This window comes from Desmodus rotundus, chromosome 11 (genome assembly GCF_022682495.2).
Source record: "Desmodus rotundus isolate HL8 chromosome 11, HLdesRot8A.1, whole genome shotgun sequence".
Lineage (NCBI taxonomy): Eukaryota > Metazoa > Chordata > Mammalia > Chiroptera > Phyllostomidae > Desmodus > Desmodus rotundus.
The window spans coordinates 98591189-98617275 of record NC_071397.1 but is presented as its reverse complement, the minus strand read 5'-3'; the positions used below and the strand labels follow the sequence as shown (position 1 = coordinate 98617275).

The window sequence follows — 26087 nt, the reverse complement described above, 5'->3', positions numbered from 1 at the left end:
TAGAAAAGACTGTCCTGTCTTTATTTGTACCCAGTTTCTCTTCACTACGTGCTTGTGGGAGAAGACAAAGAGACACAGACTTTAGCAAACGGGTACAACTTATGTGGCTCCCCACTGGCAACTTCTGGAGTCATCAAGTAAAACTATTCAATTCAATGAGCCATTTAAAAATCTCACTCTAAAATCTCATCTTGTTTGCTCTCAGAACGCATTTTACAAATGAAGCAAATAAACAACAGCAGCAAAAACCCTGAACCCTCTGCAAAAGATGAGGGGTTTGGCACATGTTTGTGAGAAAAGGACCACCAGTATCATTTTCAACCTGAGGTAGTGTAACTGTAGCCGTTTCTAACAGACCATCTTTGTGCCACGTTCCTTAGCCTCCTTACCGATCTTATTTCCTCTTTGCCACTTGAAGGTCACCTTCCTCAGGCCGACATGCATGACGTTATCGTAAGATTTGGGGGTGTCACACACTTGACCGATGATATTCTTCCTCCTCATTTCTCGATACCGCTTTTCTTCAAATAATCGGACTGACTTCTGGATAGCTTCCATGGGTCCTTGTTTAGAAGCGGAATCTGCAGGGAGAATTGCAAACTCGGTGGTCCTGACCACCATCCTCCGGCCAGTTTCCAGCAAATAACAACCACCGAGCGATACACGGCAGCACTCCATCCCAGCCAAGCTAGCACGGTCTGCTGGGATGCACAGCAGGTGAGCCACACCTGCCACAGTCTAACAGCCCAGCCCCGGAGCACGAGCCCCCACCACACAAGCCAGTGCAGACAGACTCCGCCACTCCCTCTCCCGAGGCTGCGGTCAGGCTGCAGTGACGACCTGGCTGCACAGCCGCTCCTCTCTCCAGTCCCCTCCCGTTGGCCTGCCAGGATTCTCTTACTAAAACCTGACCCTGGGACCTCCAAAGCCCTTCCCACGGGACGCAAGGTCCTGCCCAACTGGACCCCAGCTGCCTTTTCCAGTTCACTCTGGTAAAACTGCCCCCCTTCTCTTCCCCTGCCACGGGCTCTGAACCAACCACACTAAAAAGGCTCTCGGGGAGCCCAGCAGCCCACCATATGGTAGCTCCACAGAAACACGGTACCTCTCCCAGGAGGCCCTCCCTGAGGGGGCGGGCGTTCAGTGTGTCCCCCTGCGCAGCGGCGCAGGGCCAGAACTCTGGCGCCAGGGGCCTCAAGTGAATCCCAGCCTCACCGCGTCCTCAGTGTTGGACAGCGGCAAGTCAGCCGACTTCTCTAGATGTCAACTTCTGAGTGTGTGACATGAAGGAAGTAACACCTAATTCCCAGAGCTACTGTGACACCTGAATGAAATCACGCACGTCCCAGGAAAGCGTTCGGCCCACTGCCCAGCATTCGGGAACACTCACTGGATTTCTCCCGTCATTACCACATTCCTTATTTTCCCACGGGCTCCACACCTCCATTTCTCCAATTATTTTACCATGACTTACACATGTGCAACGTGAAACCACTGTTTCATGAAACATGACTGCTTTCCCACCTGATTCAGATCCCGTGCTGCTGTGTTTAATGCTGACCTGCATCCCACTAGCAGGTCACACTGCCCAGCACCCGGCAAGGACGGCTGTCGACTCGTCCCCCTCCCAGCAACCCTCGGGCTGACTCCGAGCGACCCACCTCGGAGCCTGCAGCTCCTGGCAGACAAAGGTCACTGAGGGCCGGGACAACTGGGCTGAGAATTTCCCAGATACTTATAACATCTCAATGACCGTTTCTTCACATGATCGGTTCTTAAAACCAGGGATCTTGTCTCCTTTACCTCTACCACTGACACATCAGCTTCTCCCGGGGCTGAACCCAGCTGTGAGGCCGGGACTCCACCGTCAAGTATTTCTGGGAAAGGCTCTTCTTTTCTAACATAGAAATCTCTCGAGATTTCTCAGTCTTGACTATTTCAATAGTTTGCAAGTTCACTTGACCACCAAGTGTTTGTGTTGAAAACCATCACCAAGACCAGCTCTCCATGGGAACCACCAGTCACGTGAGCCACTGGAGAGAGCCTCTGTCTCGTCACCCGGGCTCAGGCCACCGCACTCGCCCGGCCCAAGCCCTCCACACACACACCCCTGCCAGGCCTGTCCACGGCTGCTTCACAGTTGTCTCCTGCTCCCCGTCCCTTTCTTTGAATCCCGCCTCAGCCCGCTATCTCACCGCCTCACACCGCACGGCAGGGCTTCTTTCACTGATGTCCCTTCCCTCCCCCACACAGGCGCCTCACCCACCTCCGTGTCCCCTTCTCCCACCTCCCCACTCCCAGGATACACCAACTGTTGGAGAGGCTTGAGAAGGGCCACCCCCTTGGGAACAGGCCCACCACTTGGCTCGTCGGGCCCGCCCACACCTGTTCAACCTCACCTTGCTGATACCTGCACTCTCTGACCCACTCGGGAGGGGCCAGTCTTTAGTCCGTGGGCCTCCATGTGTCCCTCCTTCTGTCATTCCTTCCTGGGCCAGCTCAGGCCTCCAGGACATCCTTCCTGACCACTTTGGCCGTGGTGGACCACTATCGCTCTGACCAGTCACACACATCTCACAGGGGTGTGACAGTGGTAAGAGGGCTGGCCTGGGACACAGCGTGGGACGCTCTCGTCCTTGTCACTTGCCGCCATGGCAAAATGATGTGTCCTCTCAGAAACTCTGTATCACTTATGAACAGAGAGCGAGGTCTATTCTGCCCACTGACCAGGACACCATGACGACAGGTGCATGGACCCATTCTGCAGGTCACCAAGGACCAGACCAGGGGTTCCTGCTAGTTATTCTTTTGGTGAATAGTGACTAATTACCTGCTTTGTCAGATAAATGCTTTCTCTCAACTTCTTAGCCTAAAAAATGAAGTTATTCATATTATAAATACTGTATTCTACCGTGTACAAAGAATTATGCTAAGGGTGCTACGCGAGATGACATAAAATTAACTGTCTCAGTGCTTAAAAAACACAAACAAACAAAACATGTTCCTGACCCACAGGAGCTCGTGATTTGTTGTGAGACACAGGAAACCTATGCGGATGTAGCACACAGAGCGTGATGTCAGATGTGTGAGAGAGCACGGACCACTGACGGGGGGGGGGGGGGGGGGGGGCTCGGACCCCCACAGCGGGAACGCGCATTCTCTGACACCCCCCCCACGCTCAGACGTCTCAGGTCCAGTGCGCTCTCTTACCCTTCGTCTGGCTGATGAGCGTCCGCAGCTCCCAGCTTCTTCGAGCTGACCCACTGGCATCGCCTTTTGGAAATGCTGGTTCTGTAGGAAATATTTTTTCATACATATTACTACTAGTAAAACAAACATGCTTATTTAATTGAAAGCAAGACTGAACTGGTGAGCAGCCACGATGAGTTACCACCAGCCTGTCCTTTCTGCTGACTCACTACAGTTTGATGCGGGTGTGAAAAGCTGTCTCACCAACCAATTCTAGAATATCGCACCGAACTAAGAAGCTGTTCGTGGGGTAACAGAATTCTAATTACAAAAACCTTCCACAAGTAACAAACAACATACTACAGAGCAAGAACGGGATGATCTGGGGACCGCACATGTGCGGTCCTGCCCAGCGGCCAGCGGTGACACGGAGCAGGCCCCCACACATCCTGGGCAGAGACGCTGTGGTCTGCGTAATAATGAAACCACAGCAGAGCATCCACAAAGAGTGTGGATCTTGCGTTTTTAAAGCGAATGAGAACTCTTGGTCACTAAAATGCACGAGTAACAGTTTTTAAACAGCAACAAAGGGAGGCCTAGGAAGCCAAACATAGCTAAGGGGCATCTGCACAAAAAGCCAACGGGCTCAGCCCTCTCCTCGCCCTTCCTTTAGAAGTCGTCCGCGACGGCGCCTGGTGGGCAGGGGCCGGCCACGCGGCTGGTGACGACGCAGGAGCCCCCTTCACCACTCACCGTCTCGCTCCTCCGTGGGGCTGGAGTGACGGCTCAGGGACCGAAACTGTAACTCGGCTGCAATGGAAGCCAGCCGGTCGTTCTCAGGAACACTGGAACCCCTGTTTCGACATTTGTAAAAGCAGAGCTGTCAGTTCAGTGGGCTCTCCCAGAGCAGTGCTCTCCACTGAGGGCGAGCGGGGTCCCTGGGGACAGCTGGTCCCTAGTGGGTAGAGGACAGCATGAAGGACAGCCCCAAACGGAGACCAATTCACTCGAAATAAACAGGGCTGCTTCTGGGAGACCCTCCCCTGGAGTTTAGGAGGAGAGCTGCACTTTTGTCACAGCCAACCCATGAAAGCCTGACTGCGTAACACACTGTTTTATGTTAAAAACAACAAAGACAAAAACCAAATCGTACTTATGGAAGTGTTGGCATGTGTGGGAAGTTCCATAACTTTAGCCCAGGGTGGAGAAAAATAGCCAAATCTGGTTAGTATTTAAAATTACCATCAAATTATACTTATGTACTTAAATCTTAAAGTGCTGAAATCACTACGTGACTCAAAAGATTTCAAATCTCTTGATAAGAAAACAGAGGGAAGACCTAACAGATTTTCAAGCAGTAGCCAAGCAAAATGCAGAAAAGCAGGAAGCTTAACATGTAGAGAACAAGTTAATTTGCTGCTTTTCTAGAATAAAAGTTCGAAGTCAACCATTCAGCAATCCAGAATGAATCCATAAAGAGCAAGATCCAAAATTAAGTAAAGGAGGTGTTAAAACTGTAATACAAATCATCCAAAATACATACGGATTAGTTCGCGAACAAGTTAGGGGTGAGGGTTGGAATGAACGACGTCATGAGGTACGGTAGCATTTCTGCTCTCCTCCACGACACACTGAGCAGGGCTGCGGCAACGCGGCCTCAGGGACAGGCAGGCTATGGAGCATGCAGGCTTCTGATTTCTCTGGCTCTCAAATCTAGGACAGTACGTGCTCAGTCTGAGACAGGGGGACATTCTCTACCATCATGGCAAAAAAGGCCCGGCACCACTGCACGGAGAAATCCCTGACGCCAACCTGAAGAAACACATTCCGCTCCTCAGCCCTGCCGAAGACGGGGCGCCATGGAAGAGTCACTTAACACCTCTATTTCCTCGCTTTCCCAGAGACAGAATGAGTCCACGTCCTCAGAGATCTTGCCAAGGATCAAAGGCTAGAAATATATTTAAATGAAGTCATGTGCTGGCGAGTTTTTAGTAACTACTTCCAGGGGGTGGGTGCAAGAACGGTCGTCGAGTTTGACAATTTCTGTGATGTAACAACTGGCTTGCAAAATTCCTAAAAAATTAACAACCAGCTCTAGCCAACCAGGAAGAGCCCGTTCTAGCAAGCAGAACGCTGCCACAAGGTTTCATAAACACTAAGGTAACTGAAGCTCAGACTGTTCCCTAAGTCAAAGCAAATGAAATGAAGCTACTTACGGGCTGCGGTGGGGCAAAGCACAGTTCCCCTGTGGCTGTGTCTGTAAGGCAGGCAGGGGCTGCGCATGGACCCAGCGTGGGGGGCGGGGATCCCTGCCAACCGGGGAAGTCGTGGGCATGGCCCCGCCTCCTCACAGCACCATCACCAACCAGGGCCCTGGGAGACTCTGCCCTCAGGATGCGCAGTCTTCCCAGGCCCACCCCACGGGCGCCCAGGAAGGGGGCTGAGGCGCAGTGAACCGAGCACGTCCAAGGCTCAAACGCAGGAGGAGACTCAACCGCGGGACACACACAGCCCCACGTGGCACTGCTGTTTTGTCCACGTCATGGAGACACTGCTGTAAAGTAAAAACTCATTCCTCTGTAGAAAATGCCTGCGAGATGGCGTACTGCGATGGTAGAAACTTCTAACTGTCCAGGACCACTCTAAGGACGTACACGTTTGCAGTGAAGAACACTTAGGAACCGCTGCGCCTAAGATGCTGAACACCGGGGAGGCGAGGCCCGAGATGGAAGCATGGAGGGCACTTCCCTTCAGACTAAAACGCGCCTATTCACTGGCTCACACTGCACCTGTACGCACCCCAGACCACAGCTTGTGGACCCTCGAAAAACCACACTCTCCCCGTCCTGGTTCTGGAGAAACCTTGTGTGGACTCGCAAGCGGCAGGCACCGCGGTCCCGGTGCATGTGCCCCTCAGCTAGTCTGCACGTTACGAGCGTCACCCCCACCTCTGTACTGCACTTATAAAAGGAGCAGTAAGCCCACGGGGCCATGGAAGCGTGTGGGAACGCTGGCCAGAACACCCTCTAAACGTAAAACTAAAGAGGGTGAGTGAGATTTTTTTCAGTTAACTGTAATTTTTTTAGTTGAATGCTTGAGCTGTAAAATACATTGGTACTTTTCAGGTTATAGACATTTATGACCAAAAACAAGGGATACTGATTATTTTAATAAAGAAAGAAATGGAAATGTTTGCAGACATTTTAGACTGTATAAAGTAAGTGTGAAAATATTTGAGTCAGTTTTAAATTCTAGAGCTCTGTGTCTCCTTCTGCCAACACCACACTGCTGTCCGTTCCGATCGAGTCCCCCACCAGACACTTCTGTTTGACCCAGTCACCCCCCTGCCTGGAGGCTGAGGACACAGACCCTCCACCAGATGGAAGGGTGGCATTAAAAGCAATCAGATGTCCCTAAGATTGAGTGTAGGAAACCTTGATGAAATCTCCTGGCAAAAAAGGGGGGAAACCCAGAAAACCCCCCTTACTAACACAACAGACTTTCTGGAAGGGCCTGAGGGTTTCTGGAGCTGCCAGACTCTGCTGGCAGCCTGGTGCCGACCTGCTCTCCATGAGTCACAAGCCCCAGTGGCTCACTTTCCACTGTACAAACTCCTTCCGATCAGCTCACGTGGTTAGAAAAATGCCACCCGACAGCACTACTCAGAAGCCACCTCTGAACCGTGGGAAAGGCACCGCCTGCCAAGCTTCCACATCCCCCCGGCTGGGGACCAGCTCTCCCCGGACACCCTCTCCAGAGGGTCACTACAAGCAGAGACCTGGTCATATGGATTCTATCAGTTTGAAAGAAATATTAAAATCAGGCAGATTATCTCCTCGAGCTGGCCAATCCTAGAGCCTAGTGGCTGTGCACCATGGGGAAGAAACCCTGCTGTCGCATCCTGGGACACAGCCCAGAGCCGAGGTCACTGCGGAGGTGCACGCGAGGGGCAAGGAGCAGGACGCTGGTGGAGTGAGGCTACCTGGCGTCATGGGCACTGCTGGTGGGTTTGGGTGGCACAGAGTCGCCGCCGGAGGGGCCGTGGCTCCGCGCGTCTGAAGGCACGCTCCGAGTGCTAAGGCGAGAAGAAAAGCTTCAGGAACAAAGATGACAGAAGGGGACAGACTTGCAAATGGTTTTCAGTGAAAAATAAAACAGGGTAAGTGAAAAGTATCTTAAAACATGAAGTGTAAACTATTCGTTGAGATGCAGATCTAGGTTTGAAAAATTATTTTAAAAAACCCATTTCAAACTCATTATTTTAAAAATAGATGTGGTCTTCCCTAGCAAACACTGCTGAGTAAAAGTGACTTTCACAAAGTGGTAATCCAGGGGAGAGACGGCACTCCCTACGGTAAGATGTAGAAATGCCACCACATCCAGGGTCCGTATTTCAAATGCACCAGAGCCTCTGCACTCACTTTGGTAAGTTGATTCACAGTTATATGCACACACAGACGTCAAGAGAGACTGCAAAGATCTTCCCAGTTTTTGCCACCTTTAAACTGGCATTCAGTATTGTTTTCCAAATGCTCCTTATGTTGCACACACCCGTATGTGCTTCTCTGAGGTCATTTTTCAAAGAAAGAAAAAGAAGTATTCCAAGGCTAGAAAGCATTTAGTAGCTTGAGGTTAGAAATAAGCTGAGAAACAACGTCATCTTAGAAGGTGCAAGTCTTTTAGACCGGCACAACTTTTCTTTTGCAGCTAAGGCACTGTGGTTCATCTTCAAGATAACGCAGGCAAGAGCTTTTAAACGTGTGAATAAGGACACGGAGCAGCAGTTGTCAGAGCAAGCGCCCAGCAGGTTCCGAGGTTTGGCATGCACATCGGAGGGGGGTCCCCAGCGCCCGTGACAGGGGGAGCCCCAAATACCTGAATCCCTCTGGAGCGGGGATAATGAGGTGGGGGTTGGGAGGGTCGCTGTGGCATCGCGGCACCTTCACGGGGCGGGGGCTGTTCCGGTGGATCGCTGTCGGTGAAAATGGCGACAAATGCAACGTGTTAAAGGGTCACTAGGACACGGCCAAACCAGGCGAGAAATAAAAACGAGATGTGGCTTAGTCCTGCTGGGGACCAAAATAAGCCTCTTCCATAGGGAAATCACATGACATATGCAAATACCATGGAAAACGCACCTTTTAGTTATGTTACACATTTAAACTTTTCTCCGTCAAACCATTTTTTTAAGTCCCGGGATGACACGTACGTACACAACACACGCAGGACAAAGGACAGAATCCCCTTCAGGGACTGCCACGGCATCGCTGAGACAGGAGTTCCTTATCTACACTGGCAGAGCCTGAGCGGGAGTGGGGGGGAGGGAGGACAGTCCACAGGCACTGAGCTGGGCAGGGGTCGCTCTCGCTCCCCAGAGAGCGAGGACTTCTATTGTGTTCCTTTAAACCAAACCAGGAGGACAGGGCAGTTTAAATGGGCTATTTTCTTTCCAGAACATGTTTTCATCTTCTCTTAAACAGTCAGGTAGAAGGTAAACATGGATAAAACTTAAAACGAAACTTTAAAAAGTGACCAAAACTGCTGACAACGGGACTTCCCGACAGCTGAGTGTGACCAGTAACAGACGCGTGTTGCCTTCTGCCTGTTTCTCCCTGACGTGGCGGCCCCTTATTTTCAACTTTCTTTTCACCTCCTTAGTTTTTTTAAATGTCCTATTTTCTCTTCCTATGTTAACATTTTAGTCTACACTTGTTTCATTCTAAATATTGTATCTGAAACGGAAATACTTCCTTCTTCGTGTTTTTATTTGCCTCTAATAACATTGCAACATGAGAAAAACAGAGGACCCCAAACTGGAGCAATCTGAAGGAAAAACTTGCAAAAAAAAAAAAAAATGAAGCAATTATTTTTTAAAATTTAGGAAATCTTCACCCCTGGCTCATTATCTCAAGTACTACAATAGTAAAGGGAATAAGTACAATAATAACAAAGGCAAAAAGAAAAAAAGCAACAAATATAATTTGGTGCGGATGGTGGTACCTTTAATTCAGCAAACACACTGGTAACTACTGAATCAAAACTTACTACAGAATTTTCCCACGAAGGTAACAGGCATCCTGATAGAATACATGCACACAAGTTTACCATTCTTCACAGATGAAACCAAACACTTAGGAATATGTGTATCTAACTGTTGCACAAGTGTGATACCTCATTAAAAGAAAATGCAAACGGCCAATAAACCCCAAATATTCACTAGTGGTGAATATTTATTATACATGTTTTTCAGGGAAAAAACTAACAGAATGAAAGTCCACGAGGAAATGGTGAAGGAAGTGCAGGGCCCCCACAGCGGACACAAGGCGGCCACTGGAGAGAAAGCACTGGGTCCATGCCTGGTGACCCAGAGGGATCCACAATTGTCAGGTAAGAAAAGCAAAAGATGGATATTCAATGCGACCCAATTTCTATACAGTGAACAGCAGGAAAACAACCCTGCAAGTGCTGTGTGACTATTCGGGCAGAAAGGAAGGGAGGGCAGAGCGTCTGTGTCAGTAAACCCACCAGCACCCGGAGAAGGAGGAGCTTCCACAGCAGGCTGTTACCATTAGCAGCATGGGCAGAGCAGAGGGAGGCAGGGAAGGGCAGCGACAACAAAAATGATCGCTGATGCTCGCACTTTCACTCACCTCCCCTGCAGCAGGAGACCTGCATGCAGCCTGATGATGGCTGCGGCCTGGAGAGAGCGCTCCCGCTTCTCTGTGCCGCCAGCTCACTGCCCACTCACTGCGCTCAGTTTTCAGCACCAGAAGGGGAGGCTCACGTGCTCAATGAGCAGCCCCAGGTCCCTGGACAGCCAGGCCATCAGGCTCTCGGTGCAGGCCTGCCCCCACCACTCCACAGTGACCACAAGGGCAGAGGACATGCCTTGAGCCTACAGGGAGCCAGGAGCCCACGGCCCCGCCAGCAGTTTGGAGACAGGCAGCACGAACGATTATTGGCCCTGTGTGAGCAGTGAGCGCCTGAGGACTGTGGGAGTGTAAGAATATTCTGCTTCTGTAATATTTTTCTACAGTGAAAGTTTTCCTACGTGTACATTTCTGTATTTTTACATGCTTTCCCTACACTGTAATTTCCTATAATAAAAATGACTCCTAATAAAGTACTTTAAAAAAGTAATTTTTACTGAATTGTTGATCATATATTCTCAAAGAATTTAAGAGATTACAAAATCATTTATAATAATATATTTAATCAGAAGTCCAATAAGAATATAGCAAGTTTTATATAAAATATCCAACTAGTTTTGCAAATGATAACTGTCATTTCATGGCAGTCCTTGGAGAAAAAGAAATATAAATAAACTTAGTAAATTTTAAAGAGAAAGAAACCAAACATTATAACCAGGTCTACTCAACTTTCTGGAGTTAGAAACTATCCTTTAAGATACAGCTGCTGCTCAATTTACCCTAATGAATTACTTTATTTTGTGTAACAAATTGCTTAAAATTTCTAAGTTTTCAAATTTGGGTGCTTATTACATATAAACACAGTTTTGCTTTTCTTTACTATCTAAAGACTGGGGTAAGATGCAACCTTGTTCTGAAACACGCTTGACTTTAAAATGCCAGCTGCAATGGGAAACTCCACACTAACTGTCATTCAAGCACACGACAGCAGAACTTGATTCTTCTTTTTTAGGTAAAAAAAAAAAACTGACTGCATTACTGGGGAAACGGCACTTAGGAAAGTAGTGGAGAAAGAAGGACACCTTTATCCGAAAGGGAGAGAGGCGCAGGGTCTTGAGCTCACTCCCCGTGACTGGGGGGCCCTTGCTCCTCAACAGACAGCTCTTTCCCTGAGGCCCGAGTCCCCTGAAGGAAAGGCTCAAGGCAGGGAGCAGAAGGAGAGTACAGGTTTGCAAAAAAAAAAATTAAAGTGTAGCTGGCCAGCATGGAAAACCTGGGCCAGCATTCTCCTCTTTGGCTGGATTTGGCGAGTAGAGTGCTCTATGTACACACCTCACCCCTCTAACTTTCACTGCCATTTTCTGGAAGATTCTCACAGGACCGCACCACCACTGTAAACGACGACGCCGACGAGGGGGGCACTCCCCCGTGCCAGCAGGTTCTGGCAGAGATGCCGTAACTGCTGCCTTACCAAGGTACAAACCTGTGACGGGGCTGTGTGGCTTCCCTATCACGTGGCCGATGCACTCGTTCATCAAGGCTTGTAAACTCTGGGACCCAAAGCAGCCGGCAGAGGGGGAGACAGAACGGACACTCTCGATTACGCGACTAGCACAAACGAATCTTTCCGTGTACTTAAAAGAGCATGCCACCCCCTCCGTAAATATTCTCAAAGTTAGTTTAAAATAAAATGGATACGAGTAAGAATTGAACACACACTGCACATAATTTAAAATACCGCACAACTCCATTTTCACAGGTGAAAGCAGGTGCACACTCAATGCTCTGTAACGAAATAATGTGCACAAGCAGGGGCTCCTGTGATCGTCTCCACTACTTGGAGGTAAAATGAACACATTCCATTTTGAACATCTTTTTGATCTGATGGAATTTATTGAAGTATCAGTGATAATATTTAAGATTTCGCATCATGCTCTCAAATGACGCGCTGTGAAGTGGAACAGCTCACCCTTGATCTTCATTACGTGCTAAAAAGCAGCCGCCGAGCCAGCAGTTAATGCCGGCGACCCTGACGGGTGCCTCAGAGGGGCCGGGCCGCAGCGCAGGCCGGCACTGAGGTCAGCCACGCAAAGAAGGGAGCGCTGCATGTCTTCCTACGCTCCTGACGGCACTGGGCTTTAACGACTCAGTTCTCGACATGATCGTTATATAGAAAATACTTTAAAACTACCATTAAGTATAAAAACACACAATCAAGAACAAACAGTAATCAAGTTGATTGTTCTTTGAAGGAAAAAACTTCAGAGCAATCCCTACCAGGAAGTCGTCTTCCGGCAGAGCGGAAATGAAGGCGGGCTCGATGGCCTGCAGAAAGTCAAAGCCTTGAGTTGCCCACCTGTAATGAGAAAGTTCAGTAATCACAAGACAACCAAGAAAATGTTAGAGCAGTTTTAGTCGATACAGCCCTGAAAAGCGATGTAACTGGAAAATTACTATCTAGAACAGAACACATTTTTTGTCTTTCTATAAATGCCCAGGACTGAGTATGTTCACGGCATGTTTTGGGAAAGACAGACAAATGGCTTCTTGGCAAAGGGACTGGTTACCAGTCTACTTCCCTGAACTCTAACAACAGGCTTCAATTTCATGGGGGGGAGATCAGCAATCAGAAAGACCTGTCCAGGGAGAATGTGAACTCCCTTAAAGAGAAATCATCCGGGAACAAGTTAAAAAAAAAACTGACCACCACAGAGTTTTCAAAATGCTCCTTTTTGTGTCATCTGCTCAGAGACCCCCCATCAAATACAAGACAGAAGCCCCACCCGCGCCACGCGTCCGAGGAAGAAGACCCCGCTGGGGCAGTACCGGGGTCTGGTGCCTCTCCCGCTCTCGCACTTCGTCAGGACATAATTCATCCACTTTCGGGCAAAGCTGATGTATTTGTCTCCAATCTTCTGTCTAAACACTCCAGACATCAGGCGAACAACTTCTTTATGATACTGTAAAATCCCGTGTGTATCAAAATTAAGAAGAAAACAATTATACAAATACCTAAACACTACAATGCTACATCTGTTTAAAATGCCTTTTTTCTAAAAACAAAGGACAAAATCCAATTAAAAACAACATGTTCTGGGAACAGCACGAAGAGTTAGAACACAATGTCTTCAAATGCACTTTCACCAACATCTGACTCACGGGTTTAAATTAAGAATGTGCTTTTATGGTATCGAACATCTCTTAAAAGAAGGCTTTTACATATAAGCGGATAGCTATCACCACAAAATAAAAGCCTGGCGGCCACACGACAGTTTACAAGTAAACCGGCGTTTCCAATGCTCCGCTGCGGTGCAGGACGGCATTCTCGACTGAGCCGTGCTCACAGCCAATCACCAACTCTGCGTGCAAGACTAGTGACACTCCTGCAAGCGGTTCATAAAGCAACTGCCGAGTGGTACTGTGCTTTTCCTCGTGCTCTGTACCTACCTCGAACCCAAAATTGTACCCCTGAATCATCGCTTCTCGGTGGTACTGCTGCAACGTGACAGATTCGGCTTCATCGACTTCAGCATCGAATTCTGAAGTGAACATGTGGTCCACTCGGTCAATGGCATCACTGATTCTGTTGCAAAGCTCTAACGCATCATTCTAAAGAGTCCCAAACCACAGTTAATCCAAAGTGAAGTAAGTCACACAATACTTAAGTATTTTAGAGGAAGGGTTCTCTCATCATCCACCACACAGTCTTAAACCAGTGCAGTATTTCTCGGCCACAGTTATTTTGGTTAATCAAAAGGAGTGACCAAAAACAGAGGAATTACATCACTTTCATTTTCACTTCAACATCTTACAAAACACAAGAGGGAAACACCCATTTACGACGACAGCACCTAACTGCAATGTGGTCTTAGAGTGAATGCGCATAGCGCCGGCGTGGTTACATACCGACCACCCGCTGCTTTTCCTCTGCCTGGCTGCTCAAAGGTCAGCTCCGTTTCAAGCCCAGCAAGTGTTCTCACGGTTTATTTCTAACTGAGATCCACAACATGACCATGTCGTCCCGTCCTCCGCACCCCCTGCCAGCCCCAGTTCTGGGGTTCCCAACTAGATCCCATCCACCCCCCAGGGAACACCAGTATTTCTGGTTGTCAAAACTGGAGGAAGAGTGACATCTACTATCATCTCTTGGGGAGAGGCCAGGGACACTGCCAAACATCCTATAATACACAGGACAGCTACGCAAAACAAAGAATTATTGATCCAAAACGTCAACAGTTCCGGCTTTGTTGTCTCATTAAGCAACACGACAACAGCCCCAAACTGGGCTCCTTTGCCCCACCCGTAAACATACCCCTCTGAACACAAGGTCCCCGTCAGACGGCAGCCCCCTCACACATCGTTCCAAAACACTCTCCCTAAATCTTCAACAACTAGCCAAGGCTCAGAGAGTAAGACCTAAGACCTCTCCACCCAATTTTATCAGCCTCATCTCCCACCACCTTCCACTGTACACACAGAGATCCTACCCAACCACACTCTCTGCCATCCAGCGAGCTTTCCCTCGGCCTGACCCATGGACACCAACGCCCAAACGTTCGTCCTGGGAGCCCCAGCACAGCGAGTAGCTTCTGAAACCTTCGTGCTGGAATCCTCCCTGCCGGCTTGTCCCGGATGCAACCAGGGGTCTCTAACCTCTCCCTCCCCAGAAACCCTGTGTGACCACTCAGGTCCTCAGGCTACAAATTCCTTACACTCAAGAAGGGCCAGTGTCATTGCTGACACTTGACCTGTAATTCTGCACTTCCAAGTTCACTGATTCACACTAAATGAAGAGAGCCCCTGCCCTGGTACTGGAGGGGAGGACGACCTAGAAGAGGGGACACTGGTAGGTGAGTCAGAGCAGTCAGAGGGACTGGAGAAAACCACGCCCACTGGACTCCCTGTAACTGTGAGAAGCACTTCTTCTCGCACAAGTCAAGCCTCACGGGACTGAGAACACATGACCAACGGCGTGCGGACAGCGCAGATGAGAGCAAGACTGGGACGTGGGGCAGGACCCAGAAAGTGGCGAACCCGGGTGCTCAAGGGAAGCGAAGGTCCAGCCCTGGCCCACTGCGAACTCTGAGGCCTGTGTGCCTGTCTATGACTGGCTCTGTCACAGTTAATTTGTTAAATGAAAGAAGAAATAAATCTTCTTCCAGACTACATGTTATTTCTCCAGTAAATACTGCTAAAGAATAAAAAGTTGGATTAGGAATGAAAAGACCTAAATTCCAATGTCAACTTTTCTACTAATTGACCATGTGACCATTTATGAGTCACGTAACTTCAAATGTCTACCCTTTCTAATCCTGAGGCTCCACAATCCCAGGAAAGATCCAGGGACTTGCTAGTTTAGACTCAGAGAGATGCATCCTGAGCAGAGAGGGGAAGAGGGGGGACAACCGAATGGCATCTCATCACAGCACGCTTGCTCTGCGGCGGAACCTCCAAGCGTGACTGAGGCAGCTGCGGTCGAGCTGACGAGAAGCACCTTGAGCTGCTGCAAAGCTTTGGCGATGACCGGCAGGCTGGACGTCTGCTCCTGACGCAGAGTCACGAGCCCCTCGAAGGTCTGCTGGAAAGCTTTTCTCTGAATCACCAGGTTAGAAGACTCCATGACAACTAGTAGAAGGTTATCCACCTGGAGGAAAACCAAGCATGGGGGCTAAAAGCAGACCCAGGTACAGCCTCCCCATTCGAGTTCAACCCCATTGGAAAGCAGTGCCAACCTCAAGGTTGCCAGGCCAGCAGCCATCCAACCAGAAAGCTGCTGTCTGGCCAGGCTGCTCCCCTGAGCAGCGCACTGCAGTGGGCACTGGTGTCTGGGACCTTCGGCACAGCGGTGACGAGTCCCAGGGACTGAGCCACATGACGCCTCTCAACTATCCCAGCACTCCAGGCGCTCAGCCCGCCTGGAGCTGTGTGCATGTGTGTGTGGGAGCAGCATGGCAGGTAGAACACGCAACAGTGAGAGTGGGGTGAGCTGGGGGCCCCGACTGAAACTGTAAGAAAGCACACTTTATTCTTCTTATTCTTTTAGTAGCCTGAGTAGATCTGTGACGTGATCAGATGTATGTATTAGAAAGATCATTCTGGAAGGACCAAAACAAACACCTGCAGAAGTGTGGGGCAGGAAGGTGAGGGTTGAAGCAAGGAAACTAAGGGGGGAGGGTCACTGCAACAGTCTGGGAAAGGGGTGATGTGGTGTGACCGTGCAGATGGCTGGGGACGCAGAGACGGGGTCACTGACTGGAAACACTCTTGGCTTGCTAGGGCTGCTGATTAGCCGCAAGGGGGGAGGCTGAATGCACGTTAGCTCCCATGCTGGCTCAGACAACTGAGTGGACTGAGTGGCACTCACTGAGATGGGGCGCACCCAGAAAGAGCACACCTGTGGTCACGGGCCGGGGGCTGGGGTGCTCAGCCCCGTCAGGCTGAGTTAAGGGGGCACATGAGCACTTGCCAAAACTGTCCCTAACTGAACACAGAACATGAGGAAGCTGCTAATGGTTTTAATTGGTGAGTTATACAAATTATGGGGACTCTGCTAGGTATGTAGGTGACAGACTATACTACAGAAATGAAAACTAAGTAGCCAGTAGACCAGAGTTCTTAGAGAACTGGAACTACAAATTCAATGAGTAGGGTTATTTCTTTTAGGTCATGGATGTATAGACCTAAGGACATGGCTGAACTAAGAAAAGATAAATGAAATATTTCAAAATAGTCCAGTATAATTTGGATGGAATGTTTAGCACAAGCAATGCTACAAAATTGTTTGTTGTTACCAAGGCCTACTTTGGGGAAGTGTGTGCTTGAGATTCCCATGGCAGTTATAGCCATAACTCAGGAGCTGCTAGGAATTCGTTTTTCCTGGAAGAATTCTCTGTAAGGAGCAGTAAGTGCAGGGAGAAGAGGCAGGTGGGAGCCGGGAGGGAGGCACACCTGCATGCTTCTCAGGGTATCCACAGTCTCCACCTGGGGCGCGATTTTGATGGGCGGGGCCTCCCACGTGGCCCAGCCATGCTCTGCATCCCGTGCCCGGTCGCTGTGCTTGGCGAGGAGCAGGTAGGCGTCGATCAGCACATCATCCTTGGAGCAGTCCTTTCCTGCGGCTGCACTGAGCAGATGCAGCACGATGCCCTTCTCCTCGGCCAGAGTGTCCGGAACAAACAGCTGCAAGTTCTCTAGGCCAGGGACCTGGACCTGCAATGGGGAGAGCCCAAACTCTTGAAGTAAGAGATGTCATAAATTACAGGAACACTATTTTAAAAAACCCTAGAAAAAGACAAGCAGGTCTGGGGAAGGAGAGGCGGGAGAGGCACTGAACCAGAGCATGGATGGGCCGCAGCAGTCCTGTCCCTGCGACCGGAGGAGAACCCCACAGCTTCCCCGCCTGCAGGGCCTCCTCTAACGCCTTGATCTGCAGCAGCAGAGAAAATACTCCTCTGGGTAGGGAAGTCAGCCTGAAACCACCTCGACCTGCAGCAGCTGGGGATGTCGTCTTTCAGCTGAGCTGCTCCCAGACAGCAAAGCCAGGGTGGGCGGGTGGCCGGGATCTTCGGCACAGAATCCCGCTGAGTATGTGTGGGTGACGTCTTTGAAAGAGGACGTCCCCTGACTCAGGGAAGAGGGAAAACTTGCACAGGGAATACACAGTGATGGTGTCCTGCAAGGCACCCACAAATACGGGCGGGGTACACTGCAGCCTTCCACTGAAGTTTCCAGTAGCAACATCCCATGTAGATTCTAAATGCACTAAATCTCAAAGAACTTAAGTGGGAGCAGAGATGGCAACTCAGAAAGTGGCTCTAGAGGATGTCAAAAATTCACGCAGAAAGTGTGAGCTGCCTTTTAGAAAGTGTGAGGGTGAGAAACAAAACTATTTAAAATCAACATTATTTCATACACACTATTTTAACTATGTATGTGTAACTAAATAAAATAAACAGTCTGAGTGAAAATTTGCTAATTTTATCTGTTTTCTTAAGACCTCAATAAGTCAAGTATGAAAAACTTGGTTTTCTACTCTTATAACTGGGGTCACTGTATGGCCCAGAAAGCCGATTTACTTACTATCTGGACCTTTAAGACAGCTTTCCTGTTTTAGGGCGAAGTAAGAAAGACAAAATATTTCCATTATACCATACTAAATATTTACCTTAATGTACTGTTTCGATTTCAGAACATCCAGAAGGTCTCTAACTGGAGCCGAAAGTATGAACTCAGCAGCTACTTCTAGATCCTAGGGTCACAGTTACAAAGAAACTTCTTTAGAGCTTACTTTTAAAAAAACAAGAAAAGTGAAAAATAAGTAAATCATCGTCATAAATGAGGACTGTCCTCTCACCTTCCTCAGCATTTTAGCAAACCCGAGGGCTTTGGAGGCCCGCTCTCTGGCCTCGTGGAAGAGCTCCTTCAGGGCCCGGCTGACCTCTATGACCGACCTCCTGCAAAGGGGGCGAGACCCAGTGAGGACGGGGCAGGGTGTAAGGACAGACGTGGAACACAAAGACGAAGCCAATCCTGAATCATGTTAAAAAAGACTGAAGGTTCTGTAAATGGAAATGTATCCACAGTATTCAGAAGGCTGCTCCACACAGCTTTCCAGAGAGTGTTCTTTCAATACGTAGGGCACACTTAATAACCTTCAAATAACTGTAAGCTCAATTTTCCAAAGAGCGCATTACAGAGATTGCCTGGCGTGCACGCTCGGGACTCCCAGCTCACATTCTAACTAGAAAGGTGTATGTACACCCAGCGGTGGGCCAGGAAATGTTTAACAACTGGCTCCACCAAAACCGTGTCCACTGCAGTGTTTGCGATGCCGGAGTGCAGCGATGCCACCACAGCTTGTCTCAGGCTGCCAGCCCGGCCGCACTGAGCGATGACTCAGGGAGAGAGGCGCACCACCTACTGCCGGTCGGGCCCCCGACCCAGGACAAGCCAGCCCCCGCGCCACTGCGGGAACCGCGTTTCAGAGCCGCCCTAACGAACAACCAGAGCATCTGAGCCATTCTGTACACTGGCGTCTTCGATCTTGCACACTGTACATCTTAGTTCTTGAATCCCCAGTTTTAGTGTAACCCTCCCCTGAGCTCCCAGAGCACCAAGGCCTTCGACGAATGATTCATTGCATTTCTCGGCCACTCCATGCTGCTCCAGGAGGGAGTCTGTGTGGTAACTACTGTCTTTCTCTGCGGCCTGAAGGCTTCCCAGGTATCCTGAAGCCCAACAGGCTCCAGATGCTGTGAGAAAACATTTCGGCCCCAGGGAAGTCAGTCCCCCTGAGCACTGTCTGAGGTCGGACCCAGTGACACAGCTGCACTGGCCCCAGAATGGCTCCGTGACTGACGTTGGTGCCGCAAAGACAGCAATTTCACACCATTCAGCCTGAACACGTCTCATGGAGGTGGAGGAAACGCAGCAGATGAGTAAGCCATGGTTTCAGGCACTTTAGCTTAAAGCTCAACAGAAGGGATAATCTAACCATAACAACAATAAACACGTAGCAAGTGTCAATATTAAAGGCATTAATGGACTGCTACAGGGGCACAATCAAAGACATTCTGGGAGCTGGTGGATAAATGCTGAAACTGTGTATCCCTTTCTCTAAGGACACCATTTTTATTAGGCTAAGTAAATCACTGCCCACAAAACCATACCTAAAGGACCATATGAAAAGAAAATTTAGAAACAAATCCCTTTAGGTCTATTACCCAAGTTCATCAAGTACAACTCAGCCAGGTGCGAATCCAGCTGTCAGGCTCATTAGCAAGAACCCAACGGGAGGGGAAAGAAAATGCAGGTCCACCTTATCTCATCCGAAGCGCAGCTGTCATCGGCACTGGTCCAAAAGGCAGCGCAGCGCTCCTGCAGGCCGGACTCCAGAAAGCTCCCGGTGGACTTGAGCAGCATCCCTGCGATGTCGCTGGGGGAGCAGGACCACAGTGTGAGCTGGGGGCACAGCTGCCCTCCCTCCCCCAGTTCTTGAACGAGGAACCGAAAGGTTCGGCTACTGTTTCAGTAGTTTAAAGGGAACGACTGAGAACTTTTCAATGTAAAATCATGATTAATGTGAAAAAGCCAGACTCCCGACGACGGCACGCATCTCCCGTGTCTGGCACCACACTTTTTGTTAAAAACCTTAAAATCTTACATTTCAGTCATGATGGCCATGTAATTAAGACACAAATGTTACTTTCACCCTAAACAAATGTTCGAAATGATGTAAAATCAACTGAAATCTGCATCCATGACAAGATTTCTTTTTTTATCCTCACTCAAGAACATGCAAATTGATTTCAGGGGGGAGAAGGGAGAGAGAAAGAGAGGGAGAGAAACATCAATCGTTGCCTCTTCCCACCTGCACCAACCAGGGACTGAACGCACAACTCAGGCACGTGCCCCGACTAGGGATCAAACCTGCGACCTTTCGGTTCAGGGGACAACGCTCCGACCCAGCCAGACCAGCCAGGGCTGACATGACTTTTTAAAAGTTTAGTGAACTAAATGATAACATAAAGACAACAGAGTGAATTCCTTAAATGTAAGTGTTTTAAAAAATTCCCCTCACAATTAGCTTTTCATGGTCAATCAACATGAAATACTACCTACAGCGGACGGCTCTCGCTGAGCATGAGATCTGAATACCAGGGTAAAATGTGAAGGCGAGTGCATGAAACAGATCTGAGTGTGGTGGAAGTCGGCAGCAGCTCACCCACGGTGATGCTCAAGGAGAGAGGCTTCCCGTCTGGTAAAGCAAGCAGGTCCCGGGTCACAGCCAGCACCAGACAGTCGTGGCGGGGGCCATCGGGGAGAAAGACCGACCCAGCAGAGGGTGAGGCTCAGGGGGTCAGGGGGGTGTACGGAGTTAGACCCAGCACAGCAGTGGTGGGAAGAAGGGCGGCGGTGGGAAGAGGGTCTCCATGGGGAAGAGACTGGGGGTGGGGCAGAGGACCCCCAGAAGAGCAAGAGACCCGATCAAAGGGCATGAAGGCATGTGCCACCAGAGGAGAGTAGGGCAGGGGCACCAGGCGTGGAAGTACACGAGGCCACGGGGTGGAAGGCCTCAGACGTCACGCAGACTCTCTGACCGGCACCTGGAAGGTAAAAATCCCTGAGCGGGAAAGTGCCCAGTGAGAAACGTGCGTTTCAAAACGAACAGCAGTGTACAGGATGTCCAGGAAGGGTTACAAATACTGAGTATCTGTAATGTGCTACGCGGCAGTGGACAAAACAGGTAAAACCCCTCCACCAAATGGAGAATAATACAAAGAATAAACAAAAAGAAAACCACACAGTATTTCAGACGAGTGTCACATGGAGAGAAGTACAACAGGGAAGAAAGCTAAGCAGCGCTGGCAGGTAGACATCTCCACTTTAAATCCGGAGAAGGTAACATGGGGACGAAGATGTATGCGAAGGAAGCAGAGCCGGAGAGCTGGGAGGGCCCCGGCAGAGGGGCGCGGGGAGCATGTGTGCCCGGAGACAAGGTCTGGTGAGAAGTGAGCCTGTGCAGGCCTTGCAGGCTGTGCGTGGGCACGCCCTCACTTCCCCTGAGTAAGAAGGGGACCGTGGGCATAAGGAGAGCACAGGAGAAAGGGGACGGACGGGCACTGTAACAAGGTCCCTCTGGCTGTGGCGGAACGACCGGGGATGAAGGACGGAAGCAGAGACCAGAGAGCTACGGCAGAAGTGCACGGCACCAACAGCAGCCTGGGCCGAGCAGAAACATGGGGCGGGGAGAGGAGGTCAGGCTCTGGGTCTCTCCCGAGGGACGGCCAGATGGAGAGGGGGTGTGTGAGAGACGAAAGAACCTGGGAACCCAGCAGACCCCGCGCGTGGAGCAGACCACTGTGCTGGCAGGACGGCGGCCAGGGAACCAGACCACCACAGTGGTGGGCAGCCCCGCGGCAGGGCGAGAAAGAGCCCGGAGCTGGGGAGGACGCACAGCGTGGGGGAGGCCAGAGGCAGCGCTGCACCTGGTTTCAAAGTGAGAGAGAACCACAGAAAGACCAGCGGGGGAGTGAGGGGCGGGGGAGTGAGGGGCAGGGGGCTACATGGCGGGCACTGGCAGTGAAAGGGCCAGCCCCCGGGTCAGAAGTTTTCTCCATCTAAGCCTGACGCCTGAAAACAGGCGTAGACAGAAAACACGGGCCAAGCAGAATTACGAGAAGGTAAGCGTGGGAGAGACGCCGAAAACGGCAGTGGCCGTACTCTGAACAAGGCTGACTCTGAGGAGAGCAGTACAGCCAGGAGATCCCGAGGCAGAGCCAGTTCACGCTCCCTCGGACTGAAGACCAAGACGATAAAATAACTGGGGTTAGCGCAGAAGCTGACACGAGGCAGAGAGGAGGTGGGGGGAGCTGAGAACAATGGCTCGCTCTCTAAAGCTGGAAGACCAGCCGGCTCCTGTGAAAGCTGACGCCCTCTGGAACCCACAAGGGGGGCCGAAAAGGAGCGGGCACAGCAGCCCTGGGGGGAGGAGACAGAAGGAAACAACAGGGGCTGACCCTCAGGGAGTGGAGGAGGCGCCCCCAGCCCAGACCCCTGACGTGAGCCTCACTTCAGCATCAGGTGCTTGAGCTGCAGAAGACACATCCACTTTCTAGAGCAGACAGGCCAGGGACCACACTGTCCCCTCATGGCTTCCCTGCTCCCATGCCCAACCTTCCACCACACACGCCCACTCAGAGATTCTGTCGTCGGCGCCACGCTCCCAAAGCAGTGCGATGGAGATGCCCTTCCCCGTCCTACAGATCCCGCGACCTGGGGCCCACAGGGGCCCTGCCCCTCCTCCTGTGCATCTGAGGGGTTTACTAAGGCAGGGCGGCTCCACCGCAAACCTGGCACTTGGGGTGGGTGACTCTCCGATCCCGGCCGTCCTGTGCACTGTAGGGTGCTGGGCAGCGTCCCCGCCCCTGCTCACTGAGTGGCAGTAGTCCCCCCCAGCTGTCACATTCAAAACTGCTGCCAGACATCGCCTGGTGTCCCGGGGGAAGGGAGCAACCACCCCGGGTTGATACCAAACACGGGCGAGGGGCGCACAGAGATGTGAACAAGGGCCGTTTTCACGGAACTCAACCTCAAACACACACAGGAGAGCTGGGCAGACGGGGCCCCGGGGCTCCTACCAGAAAAGCGTTCCGGCCTGGGCCTCTCCTCCACGGATGTAATGGGTTATTTCTTTGGTGAAATTCCATTCTTTTTCTAACAGATTTTTTAAACTATGGGATGCTTGAGGTAACTGCTGTAGCATTTGGATCCAGCTTCTCATGTAATCAAAATATACCTTCAAATAGAAAAACGTACAGGAAAAGATTTGAGAACAGACTTCAGCGACTCCCGGGGCTCACCCTGGTTACCCAGATGCCAGCGGTCGGAAGGGTGGGACAGGAGAGGGCGGCCCAGGCACACGGCACGCCGCCAGCTGGTGTCTAAGCGGGGACTTTCTCAGATCGTGTAACTTACCTCCTCGGCAGCGTCACCCATCCTTCACAACCCCCTGAGACTGCTGAGAGAACACCTAAAGTGCTCCGTGTATGGAAAAGTACAGTCGATGTTTCAGCATCAAGGTCAGAGCCCCCAGAAATGTCATCATTAACACACTGCAAACGTCACTGCTCATTTAAGGGGTCCGTCCGATCACTTGGACTTCAGACAGCAGCTTCCATGTTGACAGGAAATGAGCACACTTCGCACCACTGTTGTGATACAATTTTTCAAGGTTTATGACACAAATTATGAGCTATAACCAAAATGCCCAACGTTTCTGAAGTGGGGTTTGTGGCCACTACAAGTCCTATTACAGCTTTCCCATTCCTGAATTCCTATTCTGATTCACGTGCTGCTTCATGGGGGTTTACCATCGAGCAGTTTTTCTCACGAGGGGTTCACAACTGCCACGTACAAGACACGCCGTCTGCTGGTTCTCTCACTGAAGGGCGAGGCTGGCTGCACACAAAGGGTGTGAGTTACCTGCGCCCTCCCTCAGCACTTCCAGGCGCTGCTGCACCGCCTTCTCACGCTGCGACGCTGGCATGACTAGCCCGCCTGTCCCCACGCTCCACACACCCTGAAGGGACTTGCGGTCTCTGCTGAGATGGTCACAGGGCTCTTTCCCAAGCCTTGGATTTCAGCATGTCACCAGATTATGTCCTCAGGTTCACTGGCAGGAATGTTCTCTGAGACCTGTAACAACTTTCCGTGGGCAAATTCCAAGTCTCGTTTTCATTCCAAGAAAACGGTCTCCTGTTGAATCTCTGCATGCTTCGGGGCCCTCCTCCATCCAGCTGCGTGCCCTCGGTCCCCAGTCCTGGGCCCATGACGCGCACGGCTGTGTGTGCGGAACCTGCAGTTATGGGGCTACCTGGCTCTCGTCCAATGGACACAGGACAGGAACAGATCCCAGGCCACAGCCCCCTGTCACTTCCCAGGTGCTCCGGCAAGGTCTGCACTCCCAGCCCAGCCCGCCAGGGCCACTGTCTCACTGCGCACAGAGGCCGCTTCCCCCGCCCCCACTGCTACTCCAGCTGCTGCTCTAGGTGGCCGATGTGAAAGCACGACGAGGCTACGCATGCCCTGCCCCCTCCAGACTCTTCCGAGATGCTTCCCAGGGAGCCTGCAGCAGCACGCCGCTGATGCCCTGCTGGCCTTCCCCGTGGGCGGGTTCCCTCCATCGCTCTTCTTTCAGTTCAGATGTAAGGGCTCAGAAACACTACCTGACACGTATCAGTCAGGATGAACCAACGTTGGCATTCTGTCCTATCACAGAGGGTACTTTTTCCGTAAGAAACCATGAATCACGAAGTTAATGTCTCCTTTGTTTCTTCACCTCTCTCTCCTCTCCCTCCTCAGGGGCTCCAAGTTATGGCTTTAGTGTGTCCCTTTCTAGTTTGCATGCTTTTTAAAATAGCCTATCACATGAAGTACGTAATAACTCCATCACATAAGCTACTGGCATCACTGTGTGTACGCCGTCAAGGGCACACAGAAGCTGGGCTCGCACACACACGCCGGCTCGCAGGCGCAGGACGGGCCCCTGCCACAGGCAAGCCTCTCCCAGCCTGCCCGGGAGCTCCAACTGCACTGTCGGGGCCACCCAGGGCCTGCGCCTCTCCTTCCTCGGCGGCAGTGTTCACCGTTGCAATGCTACATTCTTACAAGTATTTAACAACCTCTTTCCCATCATTCCTCGCCCCAAGGGGGACGCCCAGTGCCTGTCACGACGCCTGCCTGGCCTAAACAGCAGACACGCACGGTCCCACAACACCTGCAGAAGGAAAACAGACTCTCTGCTCCTCTGTCTGCCCGTCCTCCTTCTCGAGGACCACCAGCTGTACAAGTCAGAGCTCTCCCTTGTGTGTCTTCTACAAATACCACATCTCGTCCAGCGTGCTCATGTTTACGCTCCTTTTAAATTCTTTTCTTGTGGTTCCTCAAATCTGTCGATCACATGATCCTACATGGGATGTTATATTTACTCTCTTGCTTATTTCCAAGGCCAGGGCCAGGGCACTGAGCTAAGCCGTCCACGGCTTTCATGTGGATTTGCAGCCTCAAACAAACACTCCCCAAGTTATCCCCTTGGACCTGCGTGCCGCATTGCTCAGCTTGCAAGTCAGAAGGATGGTGCGGCATGCACTAGACCCCTAAGCCACACCTGTCTGGCCAACAGGGCGAGCAGCACACAACAGGTGTCCTCACCTGGGCTCCTTCTGTCTTGCAGATGTGCCACCTACAACAGGGCCCCCAAAGGCACAGCCCCTGCTCCTCTCCCGACTGTCCACACCCCTGCAGATCCCAACTCTAGTTAATCACCGAATGGCCCCCATGTCTGCAGCGGAAGATATTTACCCTCACTTCTGTCTAAACTTTAAAACAAGTAATGGTAACAGTCTTCTTTTATGGGGAGGGGTGAATATTTAAGTCAATTTCCTCCTTTACCAAACATGAAATATTTTTCTTTACTCTTTGTTCCTTTTGCTGTTTTGGTGAGTTTCGGAAGGGTGCTGTGGCAAACATAATCTGACTGTCTACCCGAAGGCCACTGTGGGCTCCCCAGCTCCCCAAACCTGCCCCTGCACTTACCCACCGAGCACATTCTGGGGTACAATTTTAAAAGCATTGATAATCACTAGTTCTTCATCTGTAAAACGATAGAGAGAAACTAAAGAAAATTATGCCTTGCACAGATAATTAGTAGCAAAGCTCGAACTAAATCCTAGGCATTTCTGGCTCTAA

The 26087-nt window shown here is 50.7% G+C and overlaps 1 protein-coding gene across 6 annotated transcripts in view; it reads right to left on the bottom strand.

Annotated features, from left to right (window-relative positions):
• MAP3K4 (mitogen-activated protein kinase kinase kinase 4) overlaps positions 1–26087 on the bottom strand; it is a 119022-nt gene that overhangs the window by 8846 nt on the left and 84089 nt on the right. For 5 of the 6 annotated variants that reach the window (XM_045188957.3, XM_053913677.2, XM_053913676.2 and 2 more), the window contains 15 exons: positions 22979–23136; positions 19657–19773; positions 18193–18292; positions 18004–18087; positions 16788–17048; positions 15334–15483; positions 13287–13448; positions 12666–12799; positions 12117–12195; positions 11323–11389; positions 8065–8161; positions 7172–7264; positions 3943–4043; positions 3211–3291; positions 390–581 (listed from right to left, as the gene is read on the bottom strand). In XM_045188957.3, coding sequence (XP_045044892.2) covers positions 390–581; positions 3211–3291; positions 3943–4043; positions 7172–7264; positions 8065–8161; positions 11323–11389; positions 12117–12195; positions 12666–12799; positions 13287–13448; positions 15334–15483; positions 16788–17048; positions 18004–18087; positions 18193–18292; positions 19657–19773; positions 22979–23136 — 1876 coding nt within the window. The remainder of the gene's footprint in view (positions 1–389; positions 582–3210; positions 3292–3942; positions 4044–7171; positions 7265–8064; positions 8162–11322; positions 11390–12116; positions 12196–12665; positions 12800–13286; positions 13449–15333; positions 15484–16787; positions 17049–18003; positions 18088–18192; positions 18293–19656; positions 19774–22978; positions 23137–26087) is intronic. The other variant, XM_045188958.3, reaches the window with a different exon arrangement.